Here is a 14894-nt window from a genome sequence, read left to right on the forward strand (position 1 = left end):
TCAGTGAATTTGTAAGATATGACAGGACCTCATCACCAACATCTGCTTCTCTCGGTTGCCTACAGTCAGTCAACCAATCGCTCTTTATAAACGAAGACTCTGGCCTCGCAGGACTTGACGGTCCTCCTACCTCTACAACTGGAACACGACAATCACCCGCATTGGGATGGGATAAAAGGGAAGGACAAGATTCTTCCCTAACTGGTACAAGTAAATCATCACAATCATCACGAAGATCATAGTTAGCCCACCTCTGGTAATCATCCTCATAATATTCTCCTGCATCCAAACTTTCATCTTCATCACTGTATGAGCCCCCAGTGTCAACATCGAAGACACCATCGGTATCGAGTACATCGTCTTGACTTAATGAATCAAAAGTTGTACCTCGCTCGTCCGCTAAAACTAGCAGCCTTTTCTTCACTGCAACAATCTGAGAGCGTACCATTTCATCAGTTAAGTCATGAGGACCCATATGAGCATCGACATCTTCATCTGCTATCGCTTTACCTCGCTCTTTGGCCAACTCTTCTTGCCTCTTTTCTACCGCTTCGATCTCCGCCATCAAGATTTCATCAAATACAACATCATTGTTGGAGATATCATCCCCATTTACATCCGATACAACTTCCCCACAACCTTTCACCATTTCTGCTTCTAACTTCTCCGAAAATTCCATCTGTCCCAAAACGCTTGCATCCTCCAAACTGCAAACTGTATCTTCGAGTGCTAAACCTATGTCGTCCACGTCTTCCAACTCTTTCGACAGCGAAGGTGTCGCTGCATCTGCAAGGCTGATGATACCGGTACAATTGGTATCTGGCCACTGTTCGGGACTGGTATATGGTACGGGGTCGTGTACTAAATTGACAACTTCAGTCCTGAAGGTAGGACCAACACCAACGCTATACGAACTCATTCCGCTCCCACTAGAAGATCCATCACCAAGAACGACGCTCGTCCCTTTTTCGTTTTCCCGATCAAACAATTGATGCCTACTTGAAACAACGGGGTTACCTTCTCCCTGACCCATTGAAGTCGTTCCAATCGTATACATCCTTCGGTTCCCAACTTCATCAACTTTATGACCTCCTGCTTCAAGATCCCTACCATCCTCAGCTACAAGACACAGCTTCCTCATACTTTGTCGTGAGTTATCAAACGACATATTATCAAGAGAGAAGAGTAAATTAAGATGCACTGCAGCTCTCCTGACATTAAGGAAGTTCCTTATACCCATTGTTGAAGTAATAATAACAGGAGGTCTCCGGCTAACAGAAAACATTGACAGTTGACATGGAAGCCAGTAGCTCAGCTTTGGTTTCAGGTTCAAACCATTTAGTTCGAAGTTAGTTGTAACATTGGCGATTAGTTCCTCATAAGTGTCTTTCAAACTTAGAGACGTTCTCCGACCATAACATTCCTTTGCGAGAACAAAATCCCAGTTTCCTCTATCAGAACACTCCCAACTACCTGCAATCACGAAGACTGCAACCTCATCTCCCTGAAACAAAACAAAAACATGACAAACATGAAGTTTAACTTACATTGTTCAAGAAGTTTTCAAACAACCATCATTTAAGAAACCAACAATATTGACATATGAAAACGAAGAAATCAACAATAACAACCAACAAATCAGAACTTATACTAACTTCTCTACAACGTGGTTCGTCTAAACTACTGAAATTTTGATATAGCCATACTCGGACTCCGAGAACTAATTAGTTCTCCACATACTAAAGCTCAAACATCTAGAATCAGAACTTATACTAACTTCTCTACAACGTGGTTCGTCTAAACTACTGAAATTTTGATATAGCCAAACTCGGACTCCACAACTAATTAGTTCTCCACATACTAAAGCTCAAACATCTAGAATTATGTAACCTACTACAACCTCTTGTATAACCAATTTTCAAAGGAGAGGTTAAAGTCCTTACCCCATCATTCATATCAACCACCGCTTTTCCACGGCGCCTCTTTCAAACACACCCAGATTTGGTCGTTTCTGTCGCCTAAATTTTCAACCTTCAGTTATCAGATCGAAAATACAATAACAGACTATAACAGATCTTATATCTACACCGACCTATAATAATTGTTATATATCCTTCGAACTATGGAGGTTTTACCTAATCTACGATTAATCCTAACACATCGCAATTTCTCAACCACATAAAAACCTAGCTACAGTAAGTGATGTCGTATCGCCCCTAAATCTCTTTAATTCAATCGACAACACTCCCGCTCATAACAGAAGGATAAAATCGTAATTGCAAGTGGCCGAGAAAGGCCTAAAAACGAGAGTCCGGGTAATCATACATTTTCTCTAAGTTCTGGGCCAACAAAGGCTCACTTTTTTTTGTAATAATCCTTAGTTTATATGTAGAATACAACAATACAAGTGTTTAAGAAATACAGTTGTATTGGGCCCAAAATTATGGCCCGTAAGGTCTTCGGACGAAGAGAAGTGGCCCGTTAGGTGTGGATAAAGTAAAAAAAAAAGAAAAGAAGTGAGAGTTCATCACTGAAGTGTAGTAGTCGTCGTCGTCTTTCTCACATTTCTCCAGAAACTTGAAACCCTAAAAATCGCAAATTCGAAAATGGAAACACGAAATCGAACCATACATCTCACAGAGGAGATTTGGGAAGAGATTATAGCGAGGTTACCATTGAGGATCATCGCTAGATTGAAATCGGTAAGCAAAACATGGAAATCAACAATCGAGTCAGTCTATTTCCGTCGTCTCTTTGCGTCTCTGCACCAAAAAACCTCAACCTCGTGGTCGCTTATTTGGTACGGAGATAAATATCTCATAGATTTCCATGGATGCGAGACATGGGGTCTTTCAAAGTCTCTACCTTTTTTCATCCCACCGCCTCTTAATGTAACAGAGGCTTCTTCCCATGGATTGGTTATGGTTTCAGAGTATGGTCTTGACTGCTACTTTGTGGGAAATCCAGTTTTACGAAAGTGGATCAAAATCCCTCCAGCTCCAGGTAGGTCTTCTCCGTTTGGTTTGGTTACTCGGGTGGACAAAGATGGCTTCGTTTTGGGCTTCAAAGTGGTTATGTTAGTAAAGTGCAGCCGACTAATAACTATGTCTCGAGTACTTTGGATGTGTCTCTGTATTCCTCCGAGACTGGGATTTGGACTTCCAAGACTATTCATTGCCCTTATCAGATCACCAACTTTGGTTCTTTGACATTGGACGGTACTATTTACTTTAACCATCTTAGTGAGCCTGGAGTTCTCGTAGCTTATGATTTCTATTCTGAATCCTCCTCCGATCAGTTTCGGGTTATACCTCTCCCGGATCATCCCAATCACGGCTTCGATCACGACTTCAAAGGTGCTTTGACTACTTCCCAAGGGTTTGTCATGTATATCAGAACACGACCTCTATCCTCGTCTACTGTTTTCAAGGCTTGGAGGTTGAATAATGATTCATCTTGGCAACTTGTGTGGAAGATCTGCCTCCGGCTACTTATAGGTGATTATGTACCCATGGCAATGCATCCATTTGATAGTGACACTGTCTATCTATGGAGTCGGGATAATCGTCATGTGGTATCATGTAACTTGCGCACACAGAAGAACGTAATCCTCGGAGATGGTGATCATCAAGATTTTGTCTTGAACCAGTCTGTATGTGAGGAGTGTATGGATGAGATATGCGGCTTTAAAGTTTCTGGCAGGTTTTTACAGTTGGTGCTCCCACGGTGGATGGAATCGGTGCCCTGTCCTCCCCAAGTTGAAGTGATGGATACAGATTCAGTAGTGGCTCACGTTACTGCAATGCTAGAGATAAAACAGTCGCAGCTAAATCATTGGAATGAATGATTTCAATTTGGTTTTCTGGTTTTCTTTCTTTATCTCTACTCTCTAGGACTATGTAATGGAAAGTATTTTGGGACTTCGCAAACTATTTCATATCATTCAATTTTTGCTTCTTTGGTTTTTCAGTCTAGTGGACGAGTTCTCATCTTTTGTTAAGTTGTTAAACAAGAGTCACACTTCTTCAGTTGGATGTTTTATCCCAGCCGCTTGGATTTACTTTAGAAAACATAAAACCTTAAAGAATAAATTGCAGCATTATCTGTCGTTGGATGTGATTCAACAAATTAAAGAACACCTGTTGGAACATGAATCAAAGGTAGAAGAGCTTAATCGTTATTTCAACGTGGATGATGAATCTTGGAAAGAACAGAGGGGGGGGGATTGTAGAAGAAGGGAACTGTGAGAAGAAGACATCCTCATCCATGTTTAAACTAGGAAGAGATCACTGGTTAGTGGCACTTAGCCGTCTAGATACACAAAAACGACGTCGTACGTGTGTGCATAGAAATGTAATGTAAGTGCCCGCTTCAAAAATTCGTAATCAATAAAAAACACAAGTAATATATTAAAAAAATTAAAAAGTGTGATCGATGAAATCTAAACCGCTGGATCAAAACATCGAATTATAAAACTGGATCACGAGGATAATAATAAGAAGAAAAAAAAAAAGGAAAAAGAACCAAAAATTAAAAAAAAAAAAAAAAGCAGAATTCATCTTCTTTGATAGAAAAAAATAAAAATTCATACTTCCAAAAGGAAAGGGGAAAAAACGAAAAAAAAAAAAAAAAAATTCTCAAGTCAACAAACAACAAACGAAGGTTTGAAGAACTTTGAATGTTGTTATCATCATCATCATCATCATCATCATCATCGTTGTAAAATCGTATCTGGGTATTTTCTCCTGTTGACCTTTCTCTAATTATATCATCTGGTGCGATTTTGTTTTAGCTAAATTTTTTTTATCGAAGCCCTTCGTCGTAGTCTCCTCTTGTCTGTAAAATCAATCTAATTGGTTCGTTGGGGAATGTGAAAGCTTTTGTCTTTGTTTTTGTTTTCTGATTGTTCTCTTCTTTTGGATTGTTTTTTCAGAACTCGAATCGCATATAAAGTTCGATTTTTTTTCGTTAGATTGTATACAAAAGGGCGTGATTAAGGAAGAATAAGGGGAAAGTTTTGGGATTTTTTATCTCGATCTCAGGTTTGTTGATTTGATTCTGTTTCTAAATTTTGTCAGGTTTGATCTAAAATTTGTGGCTTTTTGTTTCGAATTTGATGGATTTGGTTTCTTCTTCTATCTAGGTGTTTAGTTTGGTGATGTGGTTAGAGAAATCTGAATTCTGGTGTTGAAGAATAAAAGAACACATTGGTGTGTTTTTTTTGGGTTTTGAATTATGTGGAAACAGATTCTAAGTAAGCTTCCTACTAAAAAGTCTTCCAAGCACGAACATCGTGGACGTGAACACGGTGGCCATGGCCATTCTTCTTCTTCATCTCATGCTTCAGGTGCCTCTACTTCCAAAACCAGTGATAATGGTACAGGGAAGTCACATGCTAAGAATGCTCCACCGGGTGGCAAATCCACTACTTCTGACTCGGGTTTTAAAGATGGGAATCTAAAGAACAGTGTGAACAACAACAACAACAGCAACAGCAACAGCAACAGTAATGGGGTTTTCACTCCTTATGAAGCATTGCCGAGTTTTAAAGATGTTCCAAACACGGAAAAGCAAACTCTGTTCATAAAAAAGTTAAATTTGTGCCGTGTAGTGTTTGATTTCACGGATCCTACAAAGAACATCAAGGAAAAAGAGATTAAGAGGCAGACATTGCTGGAGCTTGTGGACTACGTGAATGCTCCGAATGGAAAGTTTAGTGAAGTTGGTATCCAAGAAGTCGTTCGAATGGTCTCTGCTAACATATTTAGAACGCTTAATCCTCAACCACGGGAAAATAAAGTTATTGATGCCTTAGATCTAGAGGAGGAAGAACCTTCCATGGATCTTGCCTGGCCTCACTTGCAGCTTGTGTATGAGCTTTTCTTGAGGTTTGTTGCTTCGCCTGAAACTGACACCAAGTTGGCTAAGAGATATATAGACCAATCTTTTGTCTTGCGGTTACTGGATTTATTTGATTCCGAGGATCCTAGAGAAAGAGATTGTTTGAAAACCATTCTCCATCGTATCTATGGTAAATTTATGGTACACCGGCCTTTCATCAGGAAATCCATAAACAACATCTTCTATCGGTTTGTTTTCGAGACAGAGAAACATAATGGAATTGCTGAGTTTCTAGAGATCTTGGGAAGTATCATCAACGGATTTGCTCTTCCCTTGAAAGAAGAGCACAAAGTGTTTCTTGTTCGAGTTTTGATACCTCTCCACAAACCGAAATGCTTGCAAATGTATCATCAGCAACTGTCTTATTGTATCACACAGTTTGTGGAAAAGGATTGCAAACTTGCTGATACGGTTATAAGAGGATTGTTGAAATACTGGCCTGTGACAAATAGTTCTAAAGAAGTCATGTTTCTGAATGAGTTGGAGGAAGTACTCGAAGCAACTCAGCCACCAGAATTCCAACGGTGCATGGTACCACTGTTTCGCCAAATAGCTCGATGTTTGAACAGTCTGCATTTTCAGGTACCTATCGTTCTCCAATCTTTCTGAAATTATAGAACCTTATACAGTTGTTTCTAAACTGGCGAGTGTCCCATTTACTTTGACATTTCCTACAAAAGGCTCTGTTGCTGTCAGTGCTTTGGTTTGACATTCGCTAGGTCATATCGTTTTGACATACTTTAACTGTAACAGTCTTTGGCCTGTGTATATTGTTACCAGCTTATTGGAAATCGTTATAGCCTATAATACTGTTATATCAATAGATTAAATGGAAGAGTTGGGTTTGCAGTAATGAAAGTATAATTGTATAGGACGGCTGTATTCAGCTCTGGGTGATACTTGAAGCAGTTTCTGAGCTAAAATTGAATGTTAAGACTATTGTTTTAAGTCAAAAGTTACAAAAATGGTAAAAAGTATTTTGCGTTTAAAGGCATCTGTTTTGGCTAAACAGTGACTGCACATGTCCCTCGGAAAAGAGGTTGTACATGTCATATAAGTCTAGTTGGTTCAGGATCTAGTGCATTGTGACTAAAGCTTCAATCTTTGTTTCAGTGTATTACATACATCTGTCTGATATTTGCAGGTTGCCGAGAGAGCTTTATTTTTATGGAACAACAATCACATTGAGAATTTGATAATGCAGAACCGTAAAGTTATTCTTCCAATTATATTCCTTGCCTTGGAGAGAAACGCGCAGAAACATTGGAACCAAGCTGTTCATAGCTTGACAGTAAACGTGCGAAAGATATTTCATGACCAGGACCCTGAGTTGTTCAAAGAATGCCTTGCTAAGTTCAAGGAAGATGAAACAAAAGCAGCCGAAACCGAAGCAAAACGGGAAGCCACTTGGAAACGTTTGGAAGAACTTGGGGTACAAAAAGCTTCATAAAGTTAGAGAGCTGTAGACAAGAAATCTTCTGTATCTTCTATTGGAATTGGCATGTTCTTCGGATACATACTTCAGAAGAGAAAAGTTTCATATTTGGTCTCTTCCTTTGAAGGAAAAGGAAACTCAAGATGTAAGATTTGTTCCCGTTTTGATTTCCATTATTTTTATTTCTTGTTTCCTCTAAAATCTTCATCCTGCTTGTTAATGGGGTTTTTTCTTTTTCTTTTGCAACATTGTATGATCCATTGTTCCACTTTGTTGAGACTTCTGTCTGATTCATTCCATCTTCTGCTTTGATACCTGCAAAATTGCAGCTTAAGGGGTTGCCATTTGCCACGCTAAAGAATCAGTTTGTTGGTTGTGTTGTATTAAATTTTCTTCTATTTTGGATTTTTTCAGTTGTATAGTTTCTTTCAAAATCAGAATAAAAAAATGGCAACTTTATAAAACAAAAGGAACATTTTGTTAATTATCCACTAAAATTGCTTTTAAAGACCAAATTTTGGGGTTTGTGGATTTGGTTACGAACTCCACAACTAAAGGATTTGAATCTTTAATGTTGTTGATACATTTTTGCCATTTTGGTAATGAGTTATGACTTACTAAAAAGCACTGTCGAGACGTTGTTCCTTTCCTTGTTTGTGCGGTTAGTGAAAAAAATTTCTCTGGTCTTAGGGTCTTCTCTCAGTCACCATCCTCTCTTTCTCTCTCTTCTACTCAGTCTAATCTTTATCCATTCTCTCTCTTCTCTCTAATCTTATGTGCCAACGAAGCAATCGCTATGAAAAGCTAAACTCTTTCTTCTTCTTCTTCTTATTCTGTCTTTGTAGTTCGGTTGTTTAGATTACTTGGGTCAAACCCAAGTTTGCTTTTTTTTTTTCTTTCTTTCTTTCTTTATATGATTCTTCAAGTCTAGATCTTTGCTTTTCTGGGTCCAGAAACGACGATTCATGATATAAAGTTACAACCTTTATTTGCTTCTGGGTCATGGTTTTGTCTGCTTTTCGTCTTTTTTGCTTTGTCTGGATGATTCATAATCTCTGAGATCTAGTAATAAGCTCAAGATTATTATTATGTTCACAAGAGTTGTTCTTATGCGTGGTGAGATGATCTTAGGAGTAGTTCAGTATCTTTCTTCAATTCGGATTTTGAGTTTCTGAGATCTAATTTTATTTTTGCTTTTGGAGAGCTAAAGAATCCGATCTGAGGAGGAAGTTGACTAAATAGATCGAAGATGTTTAAGCAGATACTTGGGAAGCTTCCAAAGAAACCTTCTGCTAAGTTTTGGGATAATGGTGAATCCCAAACTGCAGATAACAACAACAATCAAGGAGGAGGTGATGAAGCTTTGAGTCAGAGATCATCATCAAACGGAGATAACACTGATTGTGTTTCTTTTGATGTGTTGCCAAGGTTGAGAGATGTTTCAATCTCTGAGAAGCAAGAACTGTTTCTTAAGAAGCTTAGACTTTGCTGTGTAGTGTTTGATTTCGCCGTGGAGCCTCAACAGAACCTCAAGGAGAAAGAGATCAAAAGGCAAACACTTCTTGAAGTTGTGGATTATGTTATCTCTTCAGGGAATGGCAAGTTTACTGAATCAGTTATTCAAGAAGGTACAAAGATGATTTCGGCCAATCTCTTTAGTAATCCTCATCGGCAGTGGAAGAACAAAACTCCAGAAGCATTGGATTTGGAAGAAGAAGAAGGATCTCTGAATCCTTCTTGGCCTCACTTGCAGATTGTTTATGAGTTCCTTCTAAGAATCGTTGCATCTCCCAACACAGACCCCAAGATATCCAAGAAATACATAGATCATACATTCGTTCTCAAGCTATTGGATTTGTTTGATTCTGAAGATCCGAGGGAGAGAGAGTATCTGAAAACTATACTTCACCGGATCTACGGGAGGTTTATGGTTCATCGACCGTTCATTAGGAAAACTATGAACAACATCTTGTATGATTTTATATTCGAGACTGGGAAGCACTCAGGAATCGCCGAGTTTCTTGAAGTTTTAGGATCCATCATCAATGGATTTGCTTTACCGCTCAAGGAAGAACACAAGCTCTTCCTCACTCGTGTCTTGATTCCTCTACACAAACTGAAATGCTTACCAAATTACCATCAACAGCTTTCTTACTGCGTTATACAGTTTGTTGAGAAAGATTGTAAGCTCGCGGATACAGTTATTAGAGGGATGTTGAAGTACTGGCCTGTTACTAATAGCTCTAAAGAAATCATGTTCTTGAATGAATTGGAGGAGATATTAGAAGCAACTCAATTAACAGAGTTTGAACGGTGTATGATTCCGCTCTCTCGCCAAATTGCTCAGTGCTTAAGCAGTTCTCACTTTCAGGTAAAATTAAAAGTTTATTAGGTACACTTACCTGATTTGTTAGATTCTTTTGAATTGTTCATGAAAAATCAACTGTTTGTGTGTTTAGGTAGCGGAACGGGCTTTATACTTATGGAACAATGATCATGTCACTAATTTGGTGAGACAAAACAGCAGAATCATTTTACCGATAGTGTTTCCTGCTTTGGAGAAAAACGGTAGCAGCCATTGGAATCAGGCTGTGAAGAACTTGACCGAGAATGTTCTCAAGGTTTTGTCCGATACAAATCCAGACNTATCATCAACGGATTTGCTTTACCGCTCAAGGAAGAACACAAGCTCTTCCTCACTCGTGTCTTAATTCCTCTACACAAACTGAAATGCTTACCAAATTACCATCAACAGCTTTCTTACTGCGTTATACAGTTTGTTGAGAAAGATTGTAAGCTCGCGGATACAGTTATTAGAGGGATGTTGAAGTACTGGCCTGTTACTAATAGCTCTAAAGAAATCATGTTCTTGAATGAATTGGAGGAGATATTAGAAGCAACTCAATTAACAGAGTTTGAACGGTGTATGATTCCGCTCTCTCGCCAAATTGCTCAGTGCTTAAGCAGTTCTCACTTTCAGGTAAAGTTAAAAGTTTATTAGGTACACTTCATACCTGATTGTTAGATTCTTTTGAATTGTTTCATAAAAATAAACTGCTTGTGTGTTTAGGTAGCGGAACGGGCTTTATACTTATGGAACAACGATCATGTCACTAATTTGGTGAGACAAAACAGCAGAATCATTTTACCGATAGTGTTTCCTGCTTTGGAGAAAAACGGTAGCAGCCATTGGAATCAGGCTGTGAAGAACTTGACCGAGAATGTTCTCAAGGTTTTGTCCGATACAAATCCAGACTTATTCGAAGAATGTTTGTGCAAGTTCCAAGAAGATCAGCAAAAAGCAGAAGATACTAAGAAGAAGAATGGAGAAACCTGGAGACAGTTAGAGGAGATTGTTGCTTCAAAAGGACACACATCAATGGCGAAGTAAGAGTTTTTTTCTGCACTTTTAAGCGATGCTGCAGCCTGCAACAATCGGTTTATTGTTTTGTTTTGTTTTCTTTACACCTTAAAGGTATATACATTTACTTTGCTTTTGCTTGCTTCAAAGTCTCTTGTTTCGTCTTCAAGACTAGTTTAATTCAGTTAAACAGTGTGAGGTTTTAGCCAAGTGTTGTTGTCCTCTTTCAGTTCCTGATTTATCTTGTATACTTCGGTCATGTAAACAAACATCTTGTTATGAAAAAAACGAATTTTCTATTCGCTGAAGTCACTTAGTCACTCCAATATTAATATTGATCCCAATATGGAACAAAAGTTTTGTCCTATAGTGTGTAGAGGATCTATTGGCATTTACCTGCAAGAATCTTTAGATTTCTCTGTTAAATGTTCTGTTACAACAGGCTTCTTCTTCTAACAAAGAAACAGAAGCAAATCTTTCTGCGATGACTCTTGGTCGGTTTATCTCCAGGAGGTTTCACCAGAACTCCTCGATGATAGTCGATGTAGTCTCCCGAGATATCATCAAACCATCTTCTCCAACTCCAAACCACTTAAAGAAGTTTAAACTCTCTCTTCTAGAACAGCTCGGTCCAACGATCTTCGGCCCAATGGTTTTCTTCTATTCAGGTAACAACAACAGAATCAAACCAACAGAGCAATTACAGAAGCTCAAGAAGTCGTTGTCTGAGACTTTAACTCATTTCTACCCTCTTGCTGGACGGCTCAAAGGCAACGTAAGCATCGATTGTAACAACTCTGGCGCTGATTTCCTCGAAGCAGAAGTCAATTCACCGCTTTCGAGTCTCCTGCAAGAGCCTTCATCAGACAACTTGCAACAGCTGATTCCAACATCAGTTGATTCCATAGAGACAAGAACCAAACTGCTTCTTGCTCAAGCGAGTTTCTTTGAATGTGGAAGCATGGCTATAGGAGTTTGTATCTCACATAAGTTCGCTGACGCGACTTCTATCGGTTTGTTCATGAAGACTTGGGCTGCAATCTCGTCTCGAGGGTCGATCAAAACCGTTGGATCTCCCGTATTCGACACGGTTAAGATCTTCCCACCTGGAAACTTCTCTGAGACTTCCCCTGCACCTGTGATTGAGCCAGAGATCATGATGAATCAGACTCTTTCGAAGAGATTCGTATTCGATTCTTCGAGTATTCAATCTTTGCAAGCGAAAGCTTCAAGCTTTGAAGTGAAACAACCCACAAGAGTCGAAGCTGTGTCAGCTCTTATATGGAAAACTGCAATGAAAGCTACAAGAACAGTTTCAGGAACATCGAAACCATCGATTCTGGCAAACTCAGCTAGTCTACGCTCTCGCGTCTCGCCACCATTCACAGAGAACTCAGTTGGGAATCTCGTGAGCTACTTTGCAGCAAAAGCAGAGGAAGGAGTAAACCAGACAAAGCTTCAAACTTTGGTTTCGAAATTACGAAATGCGAAACAGAGGTTTCGAGAAAACCATGTACCGAAGCTTGTAGGAAACCCAAATGCAACAGAGATCATTTGTAGCTACCAGAGAGAAGCAGGAGATATGATTGCAAGTGGAGATTTCGATTTCTACATCTTCTCTAGTGCTTGTAGATTCGGTTTGTACGAAACCGATTTCGGTTGGGGAAAACCGGTTTGGGTTGGGATACCTTCGGTAAGACAGAAGAACATCGTGACGCTTCTTGATACGAAAGAAGCTGGTGGGATTGAAGCTTGGGTGAATCTGAATGAACAAGAGATGAAGCTTTTCGAACAAGATAGAGAATTGCTCCATTTCGTTTCTCTGAATCCTAGTGTGATCCAACCTTTTCTCCATGTTCTCTGATTATAAACCGGTTTATTAAGCTAAACCGGATATATGTTTGTTGAAATTGGTTGGTTCAATTTTGACTAGCCGTTGGGGGAGGCCACTGAAAAGGATGAAATTCAAGTAACGGGCAAAAAATCTGGTGATGTAATTATAAAAATAGTCAAGGAGATGAAAATATTATAAAAAAGAAAATAAAATATTCATCTCACATAAAAAAATCACTTTATGATATAATACTAAATTCAGAAGTCATTATATTCNCCCACAAGAGTCGAAGCTGTGTCAGCTCTTATATGGAAAACTGCAATGAAAGCTACAAGAACAGTTTCAGGAACATCGAAACCATCGATTCTGGCAAACTCAGCTAGTCTACGCTCTCGCGTCTCGCCACCATTCACAGAGAACTCAGTTGGGAATCTCGTGAGCTACTTTGCAGCAAAAGCAGAGGAAGGAGTAAACCAGACAAAGCTTCAAACTTTGGTTTCGAAATTACGAAATGCGAAACAGAGGTTTCGAGAAAACCATGTACCGAAGCTTGTAGGAAACCCAAATGCAACAGAGATCATTTGTAGCTACCAGAGAGAAGCAGGAGATATGATTGCAAGTGGAGATTTCGATTTCTACATCTTCTCTAGTGCTTGTAGATTCGGTTTGTACGAAACCGATTTCGGTTGGGGAAAACCGGTTTGGGTTGGGATACCTTCGGTAAGACAGAAGAACATCGTGACGCTTCTTGATACGAAAGAAGCTGGTGGGATTGAAGCTTGGGTGAATCTGAATGAACAAGAGATGAAGCTTTTCGAACAAGATAGAGAATTGCTCCATTTCGTTTCTCTGAATCCTAGTGTGATCCAACCTTTTCTCCATGTTCTCTGATTATAAACCGGTTTATTAAGCTAAACCGGATATATGTTTGTTGAAATTGGTTGGTTCAATTTTGACTAGCCGTTGGGGGAGGCCACTGAAAAGGATGAAATTCAAGTAACGGGCAAAAAATCTGGTGATGTAATTATAAAAATAGTCAAGGAGATGAAAATATTATAAAAAAGAAAATAAAATATTCATCTCACATAAAAAAATCACTTTATGATATAATACTAAATTCAGAAGTCATTATATTCTGTTAGAAAATATATATACATGACCAAGAGATCTTGTCATATATTTTCATAAAGACAATTTTTAGTATTTTATATAATTGATTAATTTAGCACTAACTTGGAGCACACAGGCTTCTTAACTTAATACTAAAAGGCAAATATTAGTGTTTATTACTAACTAATATTTTTGTAAAAAAAGAGAGAAATACAAGAATTCCAAAAAAACACTGAATAATTAAGCAGGTTCTCTAAAAGTATTTATTATTTTATAACTTCTATAATTTGAATAATTTACAACTAAAAATAAAATTTTAACTTTGGAGTACACTCTCATAATTAATATTGAAAGGCAAATATTAGTATTTATTATTAGCTAATTTTGTTTTAATGGAAAAAATGAATTCACAATCCACAGAAAAAAGAGAAAATGTAATCTGACAATTATATTATTCCATTGTTGACAAAACACAAAACATATAATTCCACTATTAGATACAAAATTTCCTATATATGACGTAATAAAAAATGGAAGTGGCCGTTGGGGAAAGTTTAAATCCATAAGCATTGAGTTCGAACCTACTTTTGAGATTTGCAGCAGCCGACGACAGAAGCTAATAAAGATTTTAGTTTAAAGTTTCTCAGATTTGGGCATAAAATTAGGGTTTTTTTTGGATCTCGAGATAACAAAAGATGGGAGAATCAGTCTGTCTTGTGAGATCTTTCTCGCAGCCTGCAGAGTTCTCATCTCATGAAACCAACCAGGTCAGTTTCTTAAATAAAGTTTTGATTTTTCCGTACTCGATTCTTTTTTTCATACTAGATTCAAGATTCGGAATTTATTTGAAAAGATACAATCTTGGATTTAGGGTTTGATTCTAGTTCTAGACATTGATTTTGCTAGTGAAAAAGATACAATCTTGGATTTAGGGTTTGATTAGACATTGATTTTGCTAGTGTAGAGTGTTGTTTGATAGATCTGAAGTATTCTGCGAAGAGGATTTGAGATTTGTTTTTCTTCTTATGGTTTCGCAGGTGGTTCCTTCTGGTCGTGTGCTTACGGAATCAGTATCGTTTGGTAGATTTGCGAATGAGACTCTGTCGTGGGAGAAGTGGTCTGCTTTTACTCAGAACCGTTACTTGGAAGAGGTTGAGAGGTTTACTAAACCTGGTTCTGTAGCTCAGAAGAAGGCTTTCTTTGAAGCTCATTTCAAGAACCGAGCTGCTGGGAGAGTAACACAGACGAAGCAG

General features: G+C 38.4%; 5 protein-coding genes and 1 pseudogene across 9 annotated transcripts; all 6 read left to right on the top strand.

The window, feature by feature from the left end:
* Window positions 2537-3964, top strand: LOC104783522 (F-box protein At3g26010-like). Its single transcript, XM_019244531.1, is given in 2 exon segments — window positions 2537-3078; window positions 3081-3964. Coding segments are annotated over 2 exon segments (1239 nt in total). The 5' UTR covers window positions 2537-2606; the 3' UTR covers window positions 3848-3964.
* LOC104779806 (serine/threonine protein phosphatase 2A 59 kDa regulatory subunit B' eta isoform-like) lies at window positions 4594-7743 on the top strand. The gene is made up of 4 exons (XM_010504188.2): window positions 4594-4735; window positions 4934-5042; window positions 5144-6483; window positions 7046-7743. The coding sequence occupies exons 3-4, from the start codon at window positions 5236-5238 to the stop codon at window positions 7349-7351; spliced, it is 1554 nt and encodes a 517-aa protein (XP_010502490.1). The 5' UTR covers window positions 4594-4735; window positions 4934-5042; window positions 5144-5235; the 3' UTR covers window positions 7352-7743.
* LOC104779807 (serine/threonine protein phosphatase 2A 55 kDa regulatory subunit B' delta isoform-like) lies at window positions 7988-10996 on the top strand. Of its 5 annotated transcripts, none has more exons than XM_019244529.1 (4): window positions 7992-8452; window positions 8547-9373; window positions 9983-10316; window positions 10407-10996. In XM_019244529.1, exons 2-4 carry the CDS (start codon window positions 8586-8588, stop codon window positions 10725-10727), a joined length of 1443 nt encoding a protein of 480 aa, XP_019100074.1. In that variant the 5' UTR covers window positions 7992-8452; window positions 8547-8585; the 3' UTR covers window positions 10728-10996. The 5 variants fall into 5 exon arrangements, with proteins under 5 accessions (XP_010502492.1, XP_019100075.1, XP_019100074.1 ...); XM_019244528.1 differs by having other exon boundaries at window positions 7993-8452; window positions 8539-9373; window positions 10407-10926; XM_019244530.1 differs by lacking the exon at window positions 9983-10316 and adding an exon at window positions 9796-9973 and having other exon boundaries at window positions 7991-9707; window positions 10585-10996.
* Window positions 11173-12726, top strand: LOC104783523 (vinorine synthase-like). The gene has a single exon (XM_010508668.2). It carries the CDS (start codon window positions 11182-11184, stop codon window positions 12559-12561), a length of 1380 nt encoding a protein of 459 aa, XP_010506970.1. The 5' UTR covers window positions 11173-11181; the 3' UTR covers window positions 12562-12726.
* On the top strand, window positions 12853-13422 carry LOC104783524 (BAHD acyltransferase At5g47980-like). The gene has a single exon (XM_010508669.1). The coding sequence runs from the start codon at window positions 12853-12855 to the stop codon at window positions 13420-13422; it is 570 nt and encodes a 189-aa protein (XP_010506971.1).
* Window positions 14201-14894, top strand: part of LOC104779808 — a 5229-nt pseudogene continuing 4535 nt past the window's right edge.

Source organism: Camelina sativa, chromosome 4 (genome assembly GCF_000633955.1).
Source record: "Camelina sativa cultivar DH55 chromosome 4, Cs, whole genome shotgun sequence".
NCBI classification, from domain to species: Eukaryota; Viridiplantae; Streptophyta; class Magnoliopsida; order Brassicales; family Brassicaceae; genus Camelina; species Camelina sativa.